The 23055-nt window shown below is 37.7% G+C and overlaps 2 protein-coding genes and 1 long non-coding RNA gene across 3 annotated transcripts; 2 read left to right on the top strand and 1 right to left on the bottom strand.

The window, feature by feature from the left end:
- Positions 1–457: 457 nt before the first annotated feature.
- Positions 458–5064, top strand: LOC6649700 (zinc finger protein 800). Its single transcript, XM_023179712.2, has 5 exons — positions 458–856; positions 1067–1216; positions 1303–1789; positions 1861–2008; positions 2369–5064. The coding sequence occupies exons 1-5, from the start codon at positions 653–655 to the stop codon at positions 4488–4490; spliced, it is 3111 nt and encodes a 1036-aa protein (XP_023035480.1). The 5' UTR covers positions 458–652; the 3' UTR covers positions 4491–5064.
- A 4059-nt stretch (positions 5065–9123) lies between these two features.
- LOC6649699 lies at positions 9124–16097 on the top strand. The gene is made up of 4 exons (XM_002071992.4): positions 9124–10088; positions 13391–13453; positions 14448–14837; positions 14912–16097. The coding sequence occupies exons 1-4, from the start codon at positions 9986–9988 to the stop codon at positions 15364–15366; spliced, it is 1011 nt and encodes a 336-aa protein (XP_002072028.1). The 5' UTR covers positions 9124–9985; the 3' UTR covers positions 15367–16097.
- Positions 11534–12298, bottom strand: LOC124459695. The gene is made up of 3 exons (XR_006953734.1): positions 12087–12298; positions 11790–12023; positions 11534–11733 (listed from the first exon to the last, which is right to left on the bottom strand). It is a non-coding gene; the product is annotated as an uncharacterized LOC124459695 (long non-coding RNA).
- Positions 16098–23055: the final 6958 nt, after the last annotated feature.

Here is a 23055-nt window from a genome sequence, read left to right as displayed (position 1 = left end):
CATAAACATCGCAATATGCGCAAGCGTATAAACGTAACAAGTATTAAAAGTTTGCCGCGATTTTTAAAGTCGTTTATTGATTTCACATTACATGTCAGCAGGCTTTCTAACATTTTATTTAAATTTGTGTGTTATATTTTTTGTTTTTGTGAATAGCTAAAGAAATGTGAAATAGCTAATGAAAATTAATTTGATTGTACATACGAAGGAAAATACTTTTTTAGAGTGACCAAATATTTTCTACAAAATAAGAAAAACAAAAATTCGGAAAGGAATGAATAATTAATTTTATAAATTAATTTAATAGACCCTTTAGAGTATTTTGAAGTCGTTGTCCAGGTGTTTTCTTCCCCGCATTCTACTAAAGTTGTATCTGCGCAATACTCAAGTATTTTTCATTTTTTCCTCGTTAATTGCCGCTTTATCCGAAAATAGTGGGTGCACTTATCCATGAATATTGGGGAAGTATCCGGGAATAGGAATATGAAATCGCAAGATGTAGGCGTGAGTCCAATAGAAAGACAAACAATCTGTAATTCTTAAATTGGAGCCAAGATCCAAAACAGGACCAAAAAAAAGTGCAAATTAAAGGTGTTTTGTTCAATTAAAAGAAATTCGCCCCGGTGGCGAGCAAAAGTAACTACAATAACTCATGATGAAAAAACGCAGCTCACGTTGCAACTCGGATACTTTCAAACTCGCCATAACGAACCAAAACCAGATGCAGAGCACTGGGACAAGGACAGATAAGCATAATGTTGACAATAGCGATATTAGCTTGCTCCAGCGTCCGCTAACAACGGCCTACTCTGGATTCGAGGAGGCTCGTCGTGCCTACGAGGATGGCACTAATGAGGTAAGGAATCGATATATGTATCATGATGTTCATGATGATGTGTAAGTGTGCCTACGTGACGCATCTATGACACTGAATGGCGGTTTCCAAGCTAGGTTCCTAGACTCCTAAATTTGTTTAAACAAACTAAACGAAACTATAATGCTCACCTGGATGAGCATGAATGTGTGGATTTACTATGTGGTTGTGATACCATCTTTTCCATTCCAGGTGCGACGTTTGCTCAGCCAAGAATGCAGTCTTATCTACGAATGCGATGTGTGTCGGAATATGTTTCGCAGTTTGGCAAATTTCATCAGCCACAAGCGCGTCTTCTGCTGCATTAGTGCCCGCTCAGCCAGTCAGAATGGCGGATACACAGTGAGTTTGGATCAGTAAAGAACATGAAATACACCACAATGAAATGCAGCAAATCTCTAATTATTATAAATTTCCATTTATTTTAGGATCATAACTCCACAATGATAATTCAAAGCGGAGGCGGAGCCGGGGGCAATGGCCCATCGACACAGGATATTGAGTATATGCTCCGCAGTCGCAGCACTGGCTGTTCACCAGTGCCCCGTGAGGCACGGCCGATGCGCGGTGGCATACGTGATCTGAGCGGTGTGATTGAACGCCTGCGGCGGGAGAAAGCTACAACAGCAATGCGTTCATCGCCCACAGTTCTTCAGCTGGAGCCAGTGCCCACATCTAGCCAGGCTGTCTATCAGACCATCAAAGTCGATCACGATGATAGCATAAAGACGGAGGTCAATGAAGTTCATCACATGCTCAATCCCGAAGACACTGTTGTGGGACCAGATGGCAAGGCCGTTGTGAGTCATCATGCCAGCCATAAAGTAGAACGTCGAAGCGGCGGCAGCGATTCGGGAGAAACTGGAGAACAGTCAATTAGCGATGACGCCGAGACCAGCATATTCTGTGAGATTTGTAAGGGAATGAAATGCTTTTGCCGAGTAGGCTCTGGAAATTGATATGAATGAATGTTCTTCCATTTTTAGGCAACCTCACATTTCAGACGCACAAAACTCTCGAGGTGCACATCCAGAAGCATCATTCGTCATCGGCTTTCGTTTTTCAGTGTCCAGCGTGTTCGTTGACTTTCCTGCAAGCAGCAGCCGTAATACGACATCTTTCAAAGGATCACAAGTACGTAAAACTAAACTAAGTAATTAAGTTTTATGATAAATCTTCAAAAGCTCTTAATAGGTTAATAAAAATGTAACCTTTTTGTTTACGAAATACCTTTAAAGTTAATAATAGACTTTCTTAGAGCCAATGAATCTTCCGCATAAATTCAATCTTGATCAGTTCTAGTCGTTGGTTCTGTGGAACAAACTAAATTTCGTGTTTAGATCAGTCAAATTTCTTTAGTTTTATTTGTATATACTTGATCCAACTCATTTGTGATTGTAATAAGATTAATTTTGAAATTGTTTACCCCTCATTTCAATTTACGTCTCACTTTTGTCCATGTCAGTTAATTTTAAAATTTTCCTCTATTCACAGGAAACCCACGCGGCGGATTCGAATGATGCGTAATACGATACTAAAGCGTCGTGTCCAACAGGGCGACATACAACCCAAGGGTCCAAGCCGTGAGCTCAAGCGTCTGCAGTTATCAGATGATGTGGTGGGCCATGTACCAGAGCAGGTAAATGAGGGCAGAGAACAACGGAAGATAATGTCGCTGTGTATTTACTGTGAGAAATCATTCGAGCGACGGGCTGCCTTGTCCACCCATTTACTAAACTGTCGGGCTAAACAGGAGGCTCTGGCCAAGCCAGCTCCCAATGTAAAAGGATTGAAACTAAAGCAGAATAGCAGCAATGCTTCAACCCTTGATCAGAATGATGAATCTGATCAAGCTAATGCAGCTAAATCAACTCTCGATCTGGACAACATAAAATTAGACCAATCGCTGGAGCAAGCCGGCGAATCGGATTCAAATGCTGTAAATAAAATGTTTGCCGATCTTGCCGAAGAAAGTGAACCCTTTGCAGCTGGACTGCAGACCGTTTCCCTAGACAAGTTGGAATTGCAGAACGAGAGCGACTCGGCCAGTTGTGAGGCCTCCAATAGCGAAGATGATGACGAAGGTCGGGAGCCAGATCCAGAACCCCTTGCCGAGGAGAGCATCAGCAAAGTTAAGGGCAAAAAGAAGCGAACTGTGCCCATAGAGAAACAGATGCGTTGCCGTTGCAAGATCTGTCACAAGCAGTTCAATGCCCTCGGCAACTTACGTCGCCACATATCCATGTTCCACTATCGTGCCCGTCGATTTGGATGCACTTTGTGCGATTATCGCGCATTTCGGCGCTATGATATCATCAATCATTTGGGTTTTATCCATAAGATAGATGGAGATCGTGAGATGCTCACTGAGAAGTATGTGTCCACCCATGAGTGTGAGTATTCACGTGACGATGTGGATGGCGATATTGTGCTCTTGGATGGGCAAAGCAATGCTAAAGCAGAGGAAACATCGGCAACTGCGGCAAATGAGAGCAAAACAACACCGAAAGCCTCCGAGAAGCGGACGAAGCGTTCCAAGACTATAACAGAGACAAGTCCCAGTTTGGAAGAAGCTGTAATCAAAGAAGAACCTGATACAGAACCTGTAGAGCCCACACCGAGCAAAAAGCGTCGCAAGTCGCGTTCTCAAATCTCTCCCGAATCCGGTGAACAGGCGGCAGAGAAACGACCCATTCGCCGGCGTGTAAAGGCAGTCAACAAGGACTTTGTGTACGACATTCCCAGTTTCAAGGCAGATGCTTCTGGGTCACAACAACAACAACAACCACAACAACAACAACAACAACAGCAGCAGCAGCAGCCTAGTGCGACTCCAGCGGTTGATAACATGCGAGCTAAGCTCCGTCGTCCTGTTGTGCCCTCAAACGATGAGAATAAGCCAAAGGTATGGGAAGATTATATAACCGAAGAAAAGAAACCCCTGGTACAAGGCATTACGCGTCGTATCATGCTAGAGCTCGTAAGTCAAGGACGCGCCGTATCCGGCACCTTACCAGAGCTGCCTGCCGAGCGTCCCCAGATGCGACCGCGTCTCACATCCCACACACGCACCGAAAGTGAACAGCCAAATGTGGTGACGGAGCCGGAGAGTTTTATTGAAAAGATTGCCAAGCGAACGGCAGCAGCTGGCAAGGATACGGCGGTCATCAGCAACCTGTGGAACAAGGTGAATACGGCGATTGCACAGCAACAACAACAACAACAGCAGCAGCAGCAGCAGCAACAACAACAACAACAAGAACAACAACAAAAGCAGCAGGATGTATCTACAGAATCCAAAGAGGAAAATAATGCCCAATTGCCGCCCAATGGCAAGCAAAGTCCTGATCATCCGCCTGTTTGCTCACCATCAGAGAAAAGTTCAGCATCGTTGCCTGTGCCGGAGCAAGAGAAATCACAGGCGCCGCCGACGACGCCATTGCTGGCCACTGGAAGGGAATGCCTCAGCAGCACCAGCAACATCACCGAAGCGACAGGACCACCCACAACCAAGTTTCCGGCGTTGCCCAAGCCGCCATCCGTTTTACAGGCAACTGCCAGTGGCACCATTCAGTTTACATTGGACAGCCTGCTGCGCGCCGCTTTGCAAAACTAAACGGAACCGGAAGTGGCAGCCACCACGATTTTACATTACTCGTCATCTATTTTTATTTTACTCTCTTCGTCCCGTTTTTTTTTTGTTTATTTTTCTTTAATTTTTATTCCTGTTCTTCTTTTTTACTATGTCAACCACACAACGTTTAAATGTTATGCACTTTGTGTCCTTAGCAAAAACGAAACTCCAAAAAAAAAAGAACTCACCCTCTCATTTAGTTGGTAAATATCCCCTCCCTCCCCCCCAAACACTTTTTGAGTATTACGCGATTGAACAACCAAAAGAAATCAAAAGAAAAAAGAAAACACAGTAGCATAATTTTTGGCTTTTAGCGAATGTTAGTTGGAGCCGTGCTGCAGCACGAAAAAGAATCAAAGAGAAGAATAGAAGATGCAACATCTTCCTTAGATAAAAAAGAAAACAAAACAAAACAAAACAAAAACCCATTTGTAACATGTTATAGTAATGAACTGTATATGTATGTACCTAATTTTTATTAAACTAAGCAACATATTTGTATGTAATTATGGCCTTTAGATTGCATATATGCAATATATGTATTGATATATGTATATACACATTTATATATATATATCAATTGTGTACAATTGTTCCAAAAAGAGAAAGAAATACGTTCGCCCTTAATTTGGGTGGATATATATATACATATATTTCTCAGTGTTAGCTACACCCCTAACTCTTTAAGGTTTCCATTTTTCATTTCTTTGTATTAATAATTTTCACATTTTAGAAAAAAGAAGAAGCAGAAAAAAAAACGGCTAACAAAGTTTTGCAAGTCGTTTTCACGGTGCATAAATTTGTTCATCAAAATGTTAATTACCCAACTGCGGGTAAAGTTAAGGAAACTTTTACAAGGCTATAAGGCAATCTGTTGTTATGCCCCCCACCCCCCAACACACACCCACACACACACTTACGAACACACAAGACACACACCAAAAGGAAAAAGAAAATGTAATATATCATTGTATTGTATTGTATTGTACAAGGTAGAGCCTTAAATCAAATCACAAAAATTGATAATAAAACTCCTGATAATCGCAGCCGTGAAAGTAAATCAATTGAAAGTAAAAATACAATATGTTGACCCCAATATCCTCTTACCTTGGTGAGAGAAAATATTTGGTGATGCTTTTTTTTTGTGTTGGTTTTGTTTTGCTCAGATTGTGATTTAAGAAAATATAGAGCAGGTCGCAGCTATGTACCCAACAAGTGAGAATATGCTGGACGCTGTTGCTATTTGGCCCAACCGACGGAATTGTGTCACGGTCAGGAGTATGGGCGTGGGCTGGATCTATCTATCTATCTGATGATGTCCTAATACTAGGACACGAAACCCTACAACCAGGCCGCACTTTAAATTCTCATATGTGCACATACAGACAAATTTATATGCGTGTGCTTTGCAGAGCGAGAGCGAGAGTGTGTGGTTGTGTGTGTGTGTGTGTGTGTGTGTGAGTGTGTGTTGTAATTGGAAACCGAAAGTGAAAACGCCCAGACCTTGGAGCTCTCTACCGCGACAACTTAACTCAACCCAACACTCTCTGTCATATAAGAAATGAACTTAAAATTGATTTATTATTGCAGTAAAGAAAATCAGGACCCAGTACCGAGCAAAAGCAATGGCAGTGGCATCAAATTAATGCCACTTACAAAGGCATTACGTTTCAATAGAGAGAGTGAGAGTGAGAGTGAGTGAGCTGGAACAGCAGGCACCATTTGTGCTCCTTTGTTGTTGTCGTCCTTTAACCAACCCCGTCCACAAACCTCTCATCTGCCACCTTCTAAAGCATTTTTGCTGCATAAACTGATTAAGTGATTTCAGGTTGGTTTTACATGCAAAAGCACGAACGAAAACTAAACCAACGTCAACATCGACATCGACATCAGCATCAACATCAACATCGACCCATGTGAACCCGACAGATGACTACGATATGCCGGGCAATGAAAGCGGCAATCCTTGGGGGGAGATGTGGACGGATGCTAAGTGCTTTCAGGTGAAGCTTTGATAGTGCTGCTTGTTTATTGTACGATCTCTCTACATGAATCCCTTTACAATGCATACACAAAAATTGCTTTCTAGGCCACACAGTTAATATACACACTCTATCCAATTATTGTGGATTTCGAAAACTGTCAACTTCAACAAGTAGAACGCCACCTAAGTCGAGGTTTAACTCGAGGTAGATAAGTATATAATCTGTTTGTTATTTTGTTAATTTTAATGGTGGTGATTCAAATAGACCCCAATTTTGGTAACTATGCTTTAAAATATTTAATGAGAGTAATATGATGACTATTTTAAAAGTTATTCCCCTCAACCAATATCTGAGAAACATTTCTATGAAGAAATGTGTGCAGAATTCGAGACCAATTATATAGATAATTATAATAATCAACGAGCGAAATGCGTCTAAAATCTTAATAAATAATACTTTGATGTGATTTTGGAAATTCTGTAAAAATATAAAACAATCAAAAACAAAAATTAATTGGACAATAGAAGAATATTCTCTTTTCTGTATAAAGATATCGTAAAAACTTCCTTGAATGGGCAGCGACCAAGTAGTAATTTATGTGTGACCCCCCAAATGAGTTTCAGATTATTCCGATTGTTTCTTAATGGATAATATTTGAGAATTTAATTTGATAATTTCATACTATAAAGTAATTCTTTCAATTTTTTGGAAATGCTTTCCCTCATATCTTTGCCAAAATCCTTTTGTAAATCTTTAATTGATTTGCTAAGCAATTCAATCTCGTCATTCAAATTCTATATTTTCCTTTTCTGCTTGTTTTCGTTCCAAATTCGAAAGATGTAGGCAAGTTTAGCCCTTTAAAATTTGGATGGACAGAGATTTCCCTCTGTATTGTAGGGTTCTTTATTGTATAACGAAATTTATCAATGAGATTTATATAACTTCATTCAATTTACTACTTCACTCACTTCATGTTCAGTCTTTAATGAAGATGATGACTCACTAGGAGCTGAAAAAGCATCCTAATGGGAAGGATATTTTGAAAATTCATTCCAGAATTAAAATTGCTTTTATTTTCACGTTTGCTTAAGAGAACAGCGAAGAGTGAACTAATTAAGGTCTACGAAAATTCATTGATTTTTATGTACATATGTTTGAACTCTGTCTTTATAGTCAATTGGATCAATTGAACCCACTGAAAATTTGAATATGTATATATTTTTCATCTGTTTTTTGATACGAAATTTCAGGGAAGCGGAATAAGAAAAGATAAAATATTTATAGAACTATCTAATTTATATGGGATTTTAATAAAACGTGTATCTTTTGACCGATAATTAAATAAACTTTCATTCGCAATTCAAGAAAGAAATTACTTTTACATAAATTATTGACGTCGACGGGCCAAAAGATCGAAAATTTAAATACAAAAATGTATACTTGAAATTAATGGTATGCTGGCTTAATTAAAAAGTTGTGGTATACAGTTTATGTTCGGTGATTTAGATCTATAACTTCTTTAAAGACTTAATTAGTCTTGTATGCATCTAAAATATTTAAGATTTTTTAAATAATTATATAATTAATAATAAGTGTTGGTCCAAAAACTGGGAAAGCTGAGATCATTTAATTTACGAATCATCATTTAAATACTATAACCAACAAAATACTGAGCAAATTCCATCACTAAGTTACTTGGAAATCGGTAAAAACAGAATTAAAGTTGAAAAAACACAAAATGTGCTCACCCCCTGACCACCACTGTGCCTAACATGATTTGATTTTCTTTTGTCCACATGTATATAAAGCACTTTAAAAGCATTTGAAATTTGCTTTTTGCTGTTTTTGTCATCTAGTTTAGTCTTGGAGAACTTTTAGTGTCTACTTGGAATCAAATTAAGTTAATTAATTCACTTTCGAGTCGTGCAGAAATCTCTTAATTTAGGTCATATTTACTAGGTATCTCTGCTTGAGCCATCTTATGTATGTAGATATGTGTGTCAGAAGGCATTCTAAGGACAGCTGCGGTTCGACCCAAAAAATTGAGTTCGGCAAGTGTTCAAAGTGTACTAAGTACTGTTTATTTACTTGCCGCCCATTTGAATAGTGGTACAAGGCATTATAACCGATTATCACTGGGCTGAGCAGATGTTGCCAGCAGCTTGTCTGTCCGTCCCCCCTCCCCCGTCATCGTTTCACAATGGGAGTCGTGAAACGACACAAAACTGAAGACAACCCAAAACCAGGACCCAAACATTAGGGATACAAAAAATATAACAAAAACGAGAGAGATTGTAAAAAAAGAAAAAGAAGAAAAGCTCGAAACGAAAGTAAGAAACGTTGTCGTCGCTGCCTGTCATCTGTTGGCGGGTTCGTTTGCCGCCAGGACATTGAAGGACACCAAAACGGGGCAGCAAGAGCAGGAGCGGTGGCCGGAGCGGAGTGGAGGTGAATGCCGCCCGCCACCACCCACCAGCCAGCGTCTGTGTCTGCCGCCAATAAGTTGTCCTAGTCCTAAACGAAAAGCTTTCGGCATTTTGGAAGCTTCGGCTGTGAAACGAATGCCAGTTACGAGTTACGGCATCCTTTCGGCTGCCATCATTTTATATTTCAGTCGAGTTTCGGCCGTCTATCCAAGCAGAGGTGTGCCAACGGATAACAATTGCCATTGCTGCCATTTCATCCACAAAAGTCCACAGAATCACACACATCCGCAGGAGCAGCAAGCCACCAACAAACCCAAAAAAAAAAAAAAACACAGAATACAAAAGAAAAGGAAACAGCAAAACAGAAAATCCGAAACTTTAATTGAGATAGCGACGACAACAACAACAACCAACTGTAACCGAATTCGATTCATTATTCAACTGTCCAAAACTGTGATTGAGTGGCAGGCGCCAGGCCCCATCCCCATCCCATGCCACATTAATTTATACATTAAGCATTGCAATCCATGTGCCTGCCGGACAGAACATGGATATTTTGGCTCCTACCCACATCTGAATGGGCCCCAGTGCCGTGAACAATTGGAAATCTAATTAACCACGTCAATGTCATTTACAGACAAGTTTCACTTCTCCATCTCCATTGCTAGGATTCATTAAGATTGAAGCATCCATCATATCCACAACAACATCCCAAAAAAAAAAGGCGTTGCTGGCGGAAAGAGAAATCAACAACCAAAAAAAAAAAAAACACATTTCTTGCGGCCAAAAGGAAAGCGAAAGCAGTTAACACTCGTGTGCCAATAACATTGTGTGTGTGAGTGCGTGTCTGCATGTGTGTGTGTGTGTCTCTGTGTGTGTGTGCTCGTTTAGTGTTTTATGTATTGATAAGGCGTCTTTATACTCTGCAAAACTGATGCTGACATCACTCTCCTTTCATTAACTGGAACTGAGGACGACGTCACAAAAAACCAAAAAGCTGCCATAACATATATATAAATATATATTTAAACGCCAATTAAGAAACCCAACACACACACGCAACAAAATGTTCTCAATGTGCACCAAAGTAAAGTCCAGGAGCAACGATACGGAGTTCTCCTTTATGCAGCATCCACACCAAATGCAATTGCAGCAGCCTCAGGCCTCGGGTAAGTATGAGGCAAAACTGTGCCGAGCCGAGAGCCACAGCCCTAAAAAAAAAAGAAAAATATCCACCCAAAAAAAAACAACAAAAAAAACACAAGAAAACGCAGGCGGCTTGTCCTCATTTGGCGGAAAACCCTTGAACTCGTTTTTTGCCTTTGCCTATTTTTCTCAATGAATTCGCACACAGGCGCAGCAGCAGCCGCCAGTATATATCAGTCTGCCCCACTCTCTCTCTCTCTCTCCCACTCACTCTCATTTTGTCTCTCTCTTTTTTGCCCCACTCTCACTTTTCATTTTCTCCATATCTCCTGCTCTCTCTCCCTCTCTCTTGCTTTCTCTGGTCATTGCGGTCGCAATGTTGACCTGCTCGTTATGTGCTACCAACAAACACCCAACCACCCACACACCCACACACCCATACACTCATACACTTGCAATCAACATCCATACCCCGGGATCAACTTATGAAGCGGAATTCTGAATGCGGTTGCATTATTCTTGCCACGCCCCACATCCAGAAGCCCCAGACCACACGTACATTGCATTAAATCATTAAGTAGAGACAACACATCGCCCACATCCTACTCATTAAACGGTCTACGGTGACGAGTCAGTCTGTCTCTGTGTGTGTGTGTGTCTCACCGAAAGTGAATTAAAGGCAACGACAACGTTGACAGGCCAAAAACATGGAGAATAAGATTCCCAGTCCTCTCGTCAGGTCACAAGTTTCAGCTTGCAGTTCTTCTCAGGTCTCCTCAGTTGATGCCATGGCATGTGCATACATATACATATACACATACACATGTATATGTATATATACATAAATCATGTAAAAGTTACCCCTACTCTTTGTATATACATTCATACGACATACATATGTCGGTTATATATACATGGAAAAATTGGTTTTAGGTCTTGGTTTTGTTCTATTATCAAAAGTATTCACGTCTTTCGACTTTATCCTTTTCTTGATAGAATTTTAAGAAAATTACTTTGTTATCTTGTTTGTCTGAAATGTTAATAGCAACTTTAAAAAGTATACCCAACTGAGTAGGGATGTAAATGTTCCAAAAATCTCTTCCTAAACTATGCAAAATCCCACAGAGGAGACTCAAAAATGTCTTAACTATTTTGTTGCATACTTTTTTGGGCCACTTTATTCCATTTCACATTTCTAAGTATTTTATAAGAATTAAAACCTTCAAATCAAGTGGGAACAAAAAAAAAAGTTGTCAAGTTTTCATAGATTATCCTTGTTGATTTTCTGTAAGTGTATTTTATCCTTACGCTGTGCAGTCTGCTCCTTGTATTTGGCTTCGCTCTGGACAGAGAATGTTGTCTGTTGCAGCTACTTGCGATTTCAGCTTTGTCATGTGAATGTAAGTGTATGCACTGAAGTGGCCAGCGCACACAGATACACACCCACACAGACACAAACTCATACATACATACATATATGTATGCATAATGTCCGCTCGGCGTCTTACACAAGCAATGCAGTATCCTTCGACGACCTCATTCTCCTATAATCCACAACGTCATCGTCTCGCTGTCGACACATTGCTACTGTATAATCTATCGCTTTCGTCTGCAATTCGTTTCGTTTTCGTTTCGAAACGAAAAGGGGGCAGAGCAAAAAAGACCAGGCTATTTGTGGGGATGAATATATATATGTATGTATGAAAGAATGTTGAAAAAGTAACCTTTTTCGACGCCCTTCATCTACCATCTTCGGTCCATCCAACGCCTCGAGCACTTTTCAATTGCTGTATAAGTTTATCGCCAACGTTGGCCAAATGAAATTGTCGCCTGGCCACTCACAGCATAATCAGTTCATCCTTTCTCCCAGCCTCTGTCTCTCCTATCTCCATCTCCAAAATCAATTGGGTATTGGGAATTTGAAATTTCAATTCAAGTAGCTTTTCACACGTTTCTGGCTTTTGTTGGATTGCAGCAATTAGATGTACATTGTATATGCAAGCATGAGAGATTGTTCTTACCTTTAAATTAAACCAGACATTGTGTGCCAGTGATTGTCATGGTAACAATAGAGAATGTATAGAATGTATGAGCACGTGTCGAACGTCTTTGTTCCTCCCCACCTCAAAATGAATATACATGACCTATACATATTAATCAAGCTTAAGTTTGCACATATTCTGAATAAGGACAAAGAAGAGTCTTTACAGTAGAATGTCTCTGTTTCCTTTAAAGCCAACTAGTGAATGGAGACAAAATAGATTAAATTTAACTGCGATTAGTATGTATTTGGTTTTACATAAAGACTTAAAACGAATGTTTTAATGCAATTGTCAATAGTTTGGCCTTGTGATTTGAAAATTTAATTTGAATATTTTGCATTCCACGTGCAGTTATAATTTGCGTTAATAATGTGAATAAAATATGGATGTTTAGATTTGAAAATAATATGTGGTACATACACACACACACATGCACATACTTACAGGCTTCTATATATATTTTTAATGAGTCTTTTAATGACTCCAATTAGAGGTAATTTAGTTGGATCGACTATTTAATTATATTAGATTGGATTCAGGTACATGTCCATACACGCATGTATTTGGACTTGGAAAATCCTTAGCATCTTTATTAAAATAATTAATTCAGTCAACCACAGTGTCGTTTTCCCCTTCTTCCACATTCGCCACCCCGCCCCCCCCCCCCCCCACTCTGCCCTAGTCCAGTATTGCTGAATGCACTCTGCCCTTTAATCAGCTTCAGCACTCGTCCAAATAAATGGGATGCCAGGCGGTAATGAATTTGAAATGAGAGCCACACACGATATTCCATGAGCAAACGAGTAGCGAGGATGCGGGGGGATGGGTGGGGGGCTACTGACAAATTGAGTTGCTGTTCTACAATTTTTATACTGCTGTCAAAATACCCAAACCGAGAGCAATGCATATTAGAATTTCATGTCTCTCACCATTTTGCATTTTGCATTCGTGTGTGTCTGCAGTTTGGTTTTGGATTTTGATGATTTTGGGTCTGAGTTTGGGTTCGGGTTCGTGTTTTTTGGGATGGCCTGGTTTGGCTATTCGCAGCTTCAGTGCGTGGGCAGTAATCTCAGTTTTAAGTCGGATTACAGAGGAATGGCGAGACCGTTGTCCATACCTTTCCAATTAGTGGACTCGTATGACATTGGGCAGTGGGCAGTGGGCAGTGTCATACCGGATGCGGATTAGATGAGCTTTTGCGAATGTCCCTGCATAGTTTAACCCATTTCCTTTTTTATCATCCTTTTCGTTTTTTGTTTTTTTTTTGCTACCCCCATCAACAGGCTCTGGTGGTCCTGGCACTGGCGGAAAGCAAATCAAAGGTGGCTACCTACTGCGCTACAAAAGTAAGTACAAAAAAATTATTAACAAAAATTCCAAGTTTCTGGATTTGTTGTCGAGACAACAGGCCACTGGTTGCCACCAGTAAACATACAAAAGGTTGAACAAACGAACACATACTTACCTATACATACATAGAGAACACATACTTTAGGTACCCTTATCAACGCTAACTAGCAAATGCAGAACACGGACACTGACAAAAGGGGGGCGATTCGGGTGGGGTATTGGGGGGAAATTCTTGTGACAATTTGTCCAGTCAGCAGAAATATGTACAACTGCACTCTCCCAGACTCAAAAGCCAGCAGCTATAGTGGTTAAGCAGTAGCAGCTTAACGATATGACACAGCAGTCCTTCGGCATGGTAACCATAGGAAGTGGCTACAGATTTCTTTTGGGGGTCACATTCAAGTGTAATTACTCATGATTTGGCCAAGGCTGCGAATGTGTCATTGTCATATAATTGTTCGTATTACGTTTTGCTTAGCTTCGAAACGGATTTCATTCTATCCAACTTAAGTTAGATAAGACTTATGCAAAACAAGTTTCTTGCAAAAAAATGTTTAATATTCACATAAATTTTGAATTATCACGAGTCTATCATTTACTTTACATATTGATCGATTGTAGACTTTAATTTTTATATTTCGTTTAATTTGCTAAAATATTTTAAATAGGAAAAAACTAACAATTGTTTATTATTAGTTTCGCATAGCATACTTTTCGGGGAACGTACATTTTTGATTTTAACGGGCGACGAAATTTGTACTGAAGGACCAACGAAACAGCAGGTGGATTTCCACATTAGTATAGCATACTTATTGGGGTAGGCAACTAAAGGATAAGAAACAGAGCAACAAAAGAATAAATGATTTTTGACATTGACTGTGTTACGGAAAGGAATTGAAAACTTTTGAGACTTTTTGAAATACTTTTTGCTTTGCATACATAACAACTAAGAATATCTCGAATCTAAGAATTTGAACTTTTCGATTACAGAGCAAATGCTATGGAGTCGCTGGGCAGAGGAATGGGTGGTGCTTTATGATGACTCTACCATGGCTTGGTTTACCGAGCCAGGTCGTTCCTCGCCATCAGGAAAAATTCTGGTAAAGGAGGCGCCTGAAATGCTAGCCATTGCCCACTGGACGGGCCAAATACCACGACGACCTCCATTACCAGCCGGAGTTAATGTCTCGCAATTGATTGCTTTGGGTTCGCAACGTAAGCGCTCTAAGGTCTACTGGATGTTGGCCAAGTCCGAGCAGGAAGTAAGCGACTGGATTGATGCCATAACCAAAACGCTGCCACCACCACCACAAATCGAGCTTGTGGTGGACAAGCCTCAATTAATGAACGTACTTCGCCGTCCATTGGTCCGGATTAGACGTAAGTACATGGAATAACGAGTAGTCTTATGGCACCTTGGTAATATGTGTTGGGGGGGTTTTTTTTTGGTTTAGCGGCCACCCAATCGGAGGTTAAGCAGCGAAAGGCAGCGGCACACAGCAGCAGTCGCCATCATCGTTGCACTTCGACGGCATTAACAACCCCAAGGACCCTATACAATTACAATCAGAATCCCTTGATCAAGAGCGATGCGGCTGTGGCCATACTTAGCAAGAGACCGGATTCGAAAGCCTCGTTGGCTTGTGCCCTGCCCTGGGGACACGGCTGGGGCTGGGCCACATTGCCGAATGGTGTCTGGAGCGGCGGTCTGACCTGGTCACAGTGTGAGGACACCTTTACTCTGCACGCACTGCCCACCACCCATTGCACGAATCTGATCGATACATCGTGTAGCGGTGCCGTCTATCACACCGATATCGGTGGCTTTGATTTCCATTCGTCAGGCGTGGATGATATTGGTGGCGAGGACTTTGACTATGCCATGGACTGCGGCGATTTCATATTTTAAAATCGGAAAAACACTCGAAAGTAGTCAAACCAACCCACCCAAAAAAAAAAACAAAATAACAAAAAACCAATTGCTTGGTAGTATTTCTATGTGCTTCCTACTCCCGTTTCTGTTAGATATACAAAATGTTGAGTGGTTTGAGTGGGACAAGGGCAAATAGTGAATAAGTGAAAGCATCATTAAGTATACGCCATGAAGTCCACACTCCCTGCCGCTCCCACCATACACTTTTTAAGCAACGATTCGTCGTCGTCGTCGTCTACATCTTTGTTCTCAATGTGCCAATTTGGGGTACATCTCGAGCAGTTAAACACATTAAACTTACGACAAACAACTGAAATCTCCTCCCGCCCCTCTTCATCTTCATTACAATTTGTACAACTAACCCAATCTATGTATGTATCCCATCTATCTGTGTCTGTGTCTGTGCCTGGATATGTGTGTAAGTGTGTCTGCACGTGAATGCCATAGAATGAATATTTATGGAAAACTAACTAAGGCTAGCCGATATGTATGTACATACTCTTGTCTCCAACATTATCTTTGTTATTGCCTTGTAACAAGTTTCCTGCAATAAAAACTTTTTCCACAAAAGCGCAATTTAAACAAAAAAAAAGCAACAAACTAAAATAGATAAAATAGAAAAAAGTGGGGAAATCCCAAAGATAATGTTTTCCATCAATCAACAATATTTAAAAATTTAACTAAAATATCAGAACTCAAGAACTTTGATTATGGCAATTTTTGCTATTTTGCATTTTAAAGGCAAATTCCTTACTAGTATAAAGAATTTTTGTTTTTGCTTTACTTTGTTTCTTGCTAGTCGACTTTGGATCCCAAATGTTGATCTAATAAGTTGAAATTGATTTCCCTCGAAAGTCACAAAGAAACAAGTCGTAAGAACTGCAAATTTTAAAGAACAAACTTTAAATAAATTTTGAAAATAGAAATTTTGAAGAGTATTCACAAGAGTGTGTACATGTCTATCAGTCACATTCACATATTTCACATATCACACATAGCCATTGCAATTGCAGTTAAAATAAAATGAAAATTTTTGATGGCGCGCTTAGAAGTAGGCAACATAAAATTAAGCTTCAACCTAAACACACACACACACACATGCACACAAACATTTTAAAATATTTTGGAAACCATTTTGTACAACAAAAATGTAAAAACAGAAGCAATTTTGTTGGAAAATTGTTTTGACATCATTTTCTAGTGATTTGGAATCAATTTTTGAAGCAAATCCCCCCACCTCCACTTCCATTTTCTCCCTCCATTATTTTGTGCAATTTTTGAAATATTTATATGGCGCGGCCAAAACAAAAAAAAACAAAAAGAAACAAAACGAAACAAAACAAAACATGAAAGAAATTTAATATATGTAATTGTGTAAAATTTGAAGCATAGAATTTTGATAGCTGATGTTAAAATTTAAACAGGAAAACCAGGTAAATTACGAGTATTTAAAATATATATTTAAATAAATAGTCTTAACAAACCAAAGCCAAAGCGAAACATAGGCAATGCCTCCCTTCCCCTAAAACACCCCCGAAAAAAAAACGAAAATGTCAGTATATAATAGCATAAATTTATATACATATGTATATATTTATGCATAAGTACAGCATACCCACCCGTACTGATTGTAAAAGTTTATAAAACAGACGAAAACAACAACAACAAGAAACATAAAAACAAAAACAAGTTAGCAACCCAGGAAAAAAAACGCATGCACACATAAATATACATATATACAATATATATATATATATATATATGCAAGTTTGTTTGTATATCTAGTAATAGTAATCATCGATTACTCATCCGAATCAGGCATAGGGCATCCCATAAACACATTCTCATTCTCATTCTCATCGACTGTCATTATGCTCTAATTTCAATTTCGAATTTTAATTTGAAATTTTTCAACCATTTTTGAGCGCTGGAAACACGCCAAATGAAATGAGAAATGAACGCCGCTACGGACACCTTACAACAACTACGTAAGTTTAGGTATATAGAATGTTAAGTATAAAAAATGTAGCTATAAAAGTCGAGACATTAAGGTATTTAGTATATACATACATGTGTATCTATGTATTTATTTATATGTATTGAAAGGTTTTCAAAAATTGTTACCACAAACAAACACAAAACACACAAACAAATGCAAGCTAAGAAACTAAAAGGAAATAATCTAGAAATACGGGTAATAGATAAACAAAAGCTTATACTACAAAATCAATTGGACACAAACACAAACACACACACACATACACAGCAAGTAAAATATATATATATGAAATAGTAATGATAATTTTATATAAATTAAGTGTAAAGAAAACAAACAAAACAATGATCCATCAAATGAATGGGAAATGCAAAAAGAAACCTTAATAACCTGAACCTTGCCGCCTTTTGAGAAAGCTAAGCTAAGCTTGAGACACTCACCAACTATAATCATACACACACACACACACACATACTCTCTCTCACACACACATACACACCGAGCTACCTAAGCAACTGATTATATATTACCCTCACCCAAAAATAACTTTCACTATATAATTCTAATCGAAATTAATTGTAAATCATGCATGTGTATGTAGAGCTCATTTGTCACAGAGAGCAGCCCGATCTCTGGGTGGATGTAATACTTAGAAAACCCCCTTCCCCCTTAAAACAAAAACCCCCCCTTGGATAACAAGAAATGTAGACTAAAAGACTTAAGCAATTGTCGTTTAGACGTTAAATTTTAGAGCGCATTGAATGTTGGCTTATATAGAGATCCCGTCTATGTATAATAGATAAATGATGCATTGCGATTAGCAAAATCTGTACTAACTTATTGTACTTACATGTATATGTATATGTATTGTTGTTATGTCTGAAATGTCTAGATGAATTTGTTGTTTAGCTAAAGAGCAAATGAGAGCGCAACAGGATCCAGTTTAGGATGAACATAAGAAAACAAAACAAAACAAAAACCAAATAATAATAATATAGAGAAAAACCAAAAAAAAAGGTCGTTGAAATAAAAATAAATACCTTGGACAATCACAAAACTGGATGAGATTAAGAATTAATATATAAAAAAAAAAATAAAAAAAACTAATAACAAAAGAAGACACAAACAACAACAACAACAAACAAATAACATAATAAAAAATGCAAATTAATAGAAAGAAATGTTGTTCTATGGCTTAGTCTTAGCACGTCCAATTTGGATTAGTTTCTAGTGAAACATCCATTAAAAACATTTATGTATTTATATTTTGTTTGAAGATTTTGCCCAGACAAACTTCAATACCAGAAATGTCAATCCCACTTCTTGAGTTAAAAACCAGAAAGCTCCCTGCCTCCCACAAAAAAAAAAAAAACAAAAACCAAGTATTTTTATAAAATTTATTATTACACACACACACACACACACGCCAAAACACACACACACATACACATACACAGAGAAGACAAAAAATAAACATATATAAATGTTTAATATAAAAAAAGTATACTTTAGATGCAAATTTTTTGTAGAACAAATTGTACACGTGAAATGCATTTGAAAATGTTAGCTGAAACCAAAAAAAAAAAAAAACAAACAAAAACAAAACAAAGCAAACAAAAAAGTTATTAATGATATATATATATTAAGTTTTATGTATGTAAATCTTGAATGGAAATTGTTGAAACTGTGTATAGAAAATAGCTGAAATCGAAGCAGAAGAGAAAATTAAATGACAGATCGGAAATGGAGAACAACAAATTGCATTGGGTTGGGAGGATCTACTCCCTCTACCCCTCACAGATATTTGTATGTGTGAATGTGTGTGTGTATGTGAAACACAAATTGTGTTTCCATACATTGCAATGCATTGCACTTTCGATTAGACTAGTAAGTTCTCGTTGTTTGTTATATCCAGTTGTCGTCGTCGTCAGTGTCGTTTGATGTGTATTGCCGTGTCATTGTTAAATGTATACCATATGAAATGAAACAAAAAAAAAAAACAACAACTTGTAATCTTGTAACTTGTATTGTAATGTATTTGTATTTGCAATGGCTTCGAATGGAATACATAATGCTAGCCCAAAAGAGCAGCAACAGCAAGAATTAATTTGTAAGCAGCAGAAATATATACAAAATAAATCATTTATACACATACACACATAAATGCATTCCAGAAATACAGTGAAAAGGACATATATGTATGTACCTAACATCCAAAGTAAAGCAATAAATCATCAGAGTCCTTCAAGAAATTCAATTTTAGCGATTAAAGTAACAAATTGCAAACAGAATTCCATCGATGGCGACAAATATCTCAAATGATTTTGTCCGCATAGGCATATCGAACATTTTTGAATGTGGCTCAAATAAAGTGCTTCTAAAAACAATTTTTAATCTTTTATTCACCTTTTATAAACTCAAAGAGGAGTCCTTTAAAAAAAATCTTTGTTTAGGGTCCTAACCAACCTTTGGCATTGAGCAGGAGCTTGCAAGATTCACCTTAGACATGATTTACTATTGCATCTTAAATCTATCTTAAATATGATTCTTTTCAATGACAGAAACAGAAGCGGATCCTTGGGGAAGAAAGTGCGCGATTTTATCTCTGCAACTGTTCAAATTTCGATAACCAAGAAAGATTTTCTTTTTAAAAATTCCAAACTGGGTTCCCAAAATGATGACTTAGATCCGCCATAGAGTAAGTTTCCACTACATTTAAAATCTTGTTTGAAATATTTAAAGAAACCTCTTGGAATGTTTTATATAATACAAAATTATTTCAAGTAACTTTGCTTTTCTAAAAGTTAGTCAGTTAATGCCTAACGTGGCCCTTTTTTTTAGCTGCTTATAAAGGCAAGGAATTTAGCAGAAAAGTTATCTCAACAGAAATGTGAGGTTAAAATTCATTTAAATTTTAGCTTTTATCATGTTATTGTTTATTTGAAAGCGGTTTAACATTTTGTAGACTACTCTCAAGAAATGTTAACATAACTTATAATAATTTGTATCCCAAGATACTGATAATGCCATTAGTATTAGTATGTATACTAACACATACATATCTATGTATGTATATGGTACTGGTACCCTCCCAATAAAAAGTTACAAGTTATGTAAATCTTCAAATCTATCTACAAATTCCTGTTTTTTAAACTTTCGGTAGCAAACGTGAAGTAATTAAGCTTACCTTTTGGACCTTTTTTTTCGCTTTCAATGTTATTTTAAATTAATTTATTAAATTTCCATATAAATAAGAAAACAAAAATAGCTTCTAATATATTGGAATTTAAAGATCTTTCGTTTTCAACTGCTAGTTTTGAATTTTTCTAAGATCTATTTTCAAATTTTTCAAATTCTATTCTTAAAAACTCTTGATTTGTTTAAGATTTGTTGATTACTTGCTTCTTTGGTACTTTCATGCCCCTGTGCGAAAAGCTGACCTAGATCTAGATAAGCTGAGCCTGAGTTACTTTTGAAAACTTACCTAATGCATACATGTTTTTTTTAGCCATGTTTTGAAGTCATATGTCTAAGTTTGCTGCAGTTAATAATTTTCTGATTTCGACCTTTTTAGGTAATAGTCTAAACAGGGCTTTAGTTTTGCTCTTATAAGTCTGAGGTCTTTAGCTAAATGCTGTTGATTCTTGAATGGTTTTTCCGAAAACCTTCTCACCTTTTAAACACGTAAGCTTAATCTTAATTTGACTTCTACCCAACTTTATTTACCACTTTACTATTATTACTTTACTCTATTACAATTAATTTTCTACGCCTGACTTTGAGCCACTGTAATATCAATAAACTAATCACTTAATTATGGCAATTAACACTGTCTTGACAGAATGTCTTGTTTATGTATGTAAATGCTAAATATTGGCGACTTTTTAGTCATTTCACATATATATGTACATATGTGCATTGAAAATTATATATTTAAGCCTCATAAAAGACACTTTGAAAATAAAAGAAGCTCAGAAACTAAGTATTACCAAAAGATTTCGACAACAAACACAAAGAGCCAAATGCTTAGACATGATATAAAATAAATCAAAGACAAAGCAAAGATAAATTGTAATAACAATAAAGCAAATTGTACGCTCTCTCTCGTCTCGTCTCTGCCTCTCTCGTGTGTCTGCCTTTCATTTATAAGGTTTCAAAACCACAGCAAAGAGGCACAAAACACACAAAAATGAATAATAATAATTATTATAAAAACGATGAGCAAATAAATGCCAAGTAAACAAGCAAAAATTGAAGCCATCAGAGTGTATCAAAGAGTCGAACTTGTTTTACCCTTGCAGATACATACATTCACATATATATGTTTAGTTATTAATTTCGAAAAGGACCTTTAAAGGACCAAAGCAAAAAGTAGATTATAAAACTTTTTAAGTCATTTAATTCATTGATTTTTGAAAAATTTGTTACCTTTGAGTCTATATTAAAAAAAAAATGAAATGGGTATCGCATGGCCCAAAGTAAAGACTGTAGTCAAGCCATCCGCAACTTCTGCAAGGGTGAATTATGATTAATTATTAATAACAGAAAAACAACAAAAAAAATCACTGAGACTGCTTTGAGTGGCGATATATAGAGAAAAATATTCAAATGTATCTGTATACATATATACTGAATGAGCGACAATGTTTGATTAAAATGGTGAAAATAGAAACAGCAAACCATCTGCCAAGCGTTAGCATTGATAAATTGTAAAAACAACAACAACAACAACATTGTTAAGAACAATTAACATCAGAGTAAAAACAACAACAAAAATTGAGAGATAAATACATACATGTCTTTTGTTTTTTTTGTGTGTGGCACGCACATATGTATCGTTTCAAAGGGGGGTGTGGGGGACGGAGTGGAATCTCCCCCTTTTGGCACGCTAGATCGATCAGTTGACGTTGCAAGCTCCATCGATGACGCCTCGTCTGACCAACTTCGCAACTTGTTCGGGCCCGCTGGCCGCAATCTTGTCTCAGTTGGTGCGCAAACTTCTAAGCAAACAGTCGACCAGTAACACGTCAACGCGGCGACAATCACGATTTCTCTATTTAAAATAACGAAATCCAAAAAAAAACTAAACGTCAAATCGTTTGAGGGTTGACCGACCTGACCAACATTGCGTATACGTTATCCTGGGGTGACCCATATATGTGTACATATCACGATTCTAAAGTTCAATTGACGGTTAAGTGTCCTCATTTTGAGTGTCAATAAACTCGCGTGCCATTTGCATTGAAAGTGGACTTGTTGTTGTTGCTGTTGTTAGAGTGGTCATTTTATTATTTCTATTCCAATTATATAGTCCTTTTGCCGGCTGTGCCCATATTAACATCTTCATGGTCTGGGTAAGTAAAATATTTGCTTCATTCCGCGCGGTCTTGATATGGAAATTTATGCAAATCATGACCTGAAACCCGTCAGAGACTTAAATTAGTCAGCAAACCAACGTGTGCCAAAAATAAGAATAATAAACGCAAACAAAATGACAACAAACAAACATAAATTAATTGTCTGCGATGTGAGTGGGAAGTTAAGATGACCTTTGAATGCTCTCACTCCACTTTGAAGAAATAACATTTATATGAAAAGCTTTTGATTTAAGAACGATGCCTTCTTTTGGAAAGTTCCTACTTAAAACTTAACCCAGAATAATGTCTTAA

Source organism: Drosophila willistoni, chromosome 3R (assembly GCF_018902025.1).
Source record: "Drosophila willistoni isolate 14030-0811.24 chromosome 3R, UCI_dwil_1.1, whole genome shotgun sequence".
Classification (NCBI taxonomy): domain Eukaryota; kingdom Metazoa; phylum Arthropoda; class Insecta; order Diptera; family Drosophilidae; genus Drosophila; species Drosophila willistoni.
This window is presented reverse-complemented; position numbering and strand designations above follow the sequence as displayed.

Coding starts and splice junctions, on each gene's coding strand:
- LOC6649700 (XM_023179712.2), top strand. CDS start 653: ATGATGAAAAAACGCAGCTCACGTTGCAACTCGGATACTTTCAAACTC. Junction 857..1,066: donor ACGAGGATGGCACTAATGAG/GTAAGGAATCGA, acceptor TTTCCATTCCAG/GTGCGACGTTTGCTCAGCCA. Junction 1,790..1,860: donor CAGCATATTCTGTGAGATTT/GTAAGGGAATGA, acceptor TTCCATTTTTAG/GCAACCTCACATTTCAGACG.
- LOC6649699 (XM_002071992.4), top strand. CDS start 9,986: ATGTTCTCAATGTGCACCAAAGTAAAGTCCAGGAGCAACGATACGGAG. Junction 10,089..13,390: donor GCAGCAGCCTCAGGCCTCGG/GTAAGTATGAGG, acceptor CCCCATCAACAG/GCTCTGGTGGTCCTGGCACT. Junction 13,454..14,447: donor CTACCTACTGCGCTACAAAA/GTAAGTACAAAA, acceptor TTTCGATTACAG/AGCAAATGCTATGGAGTCGC.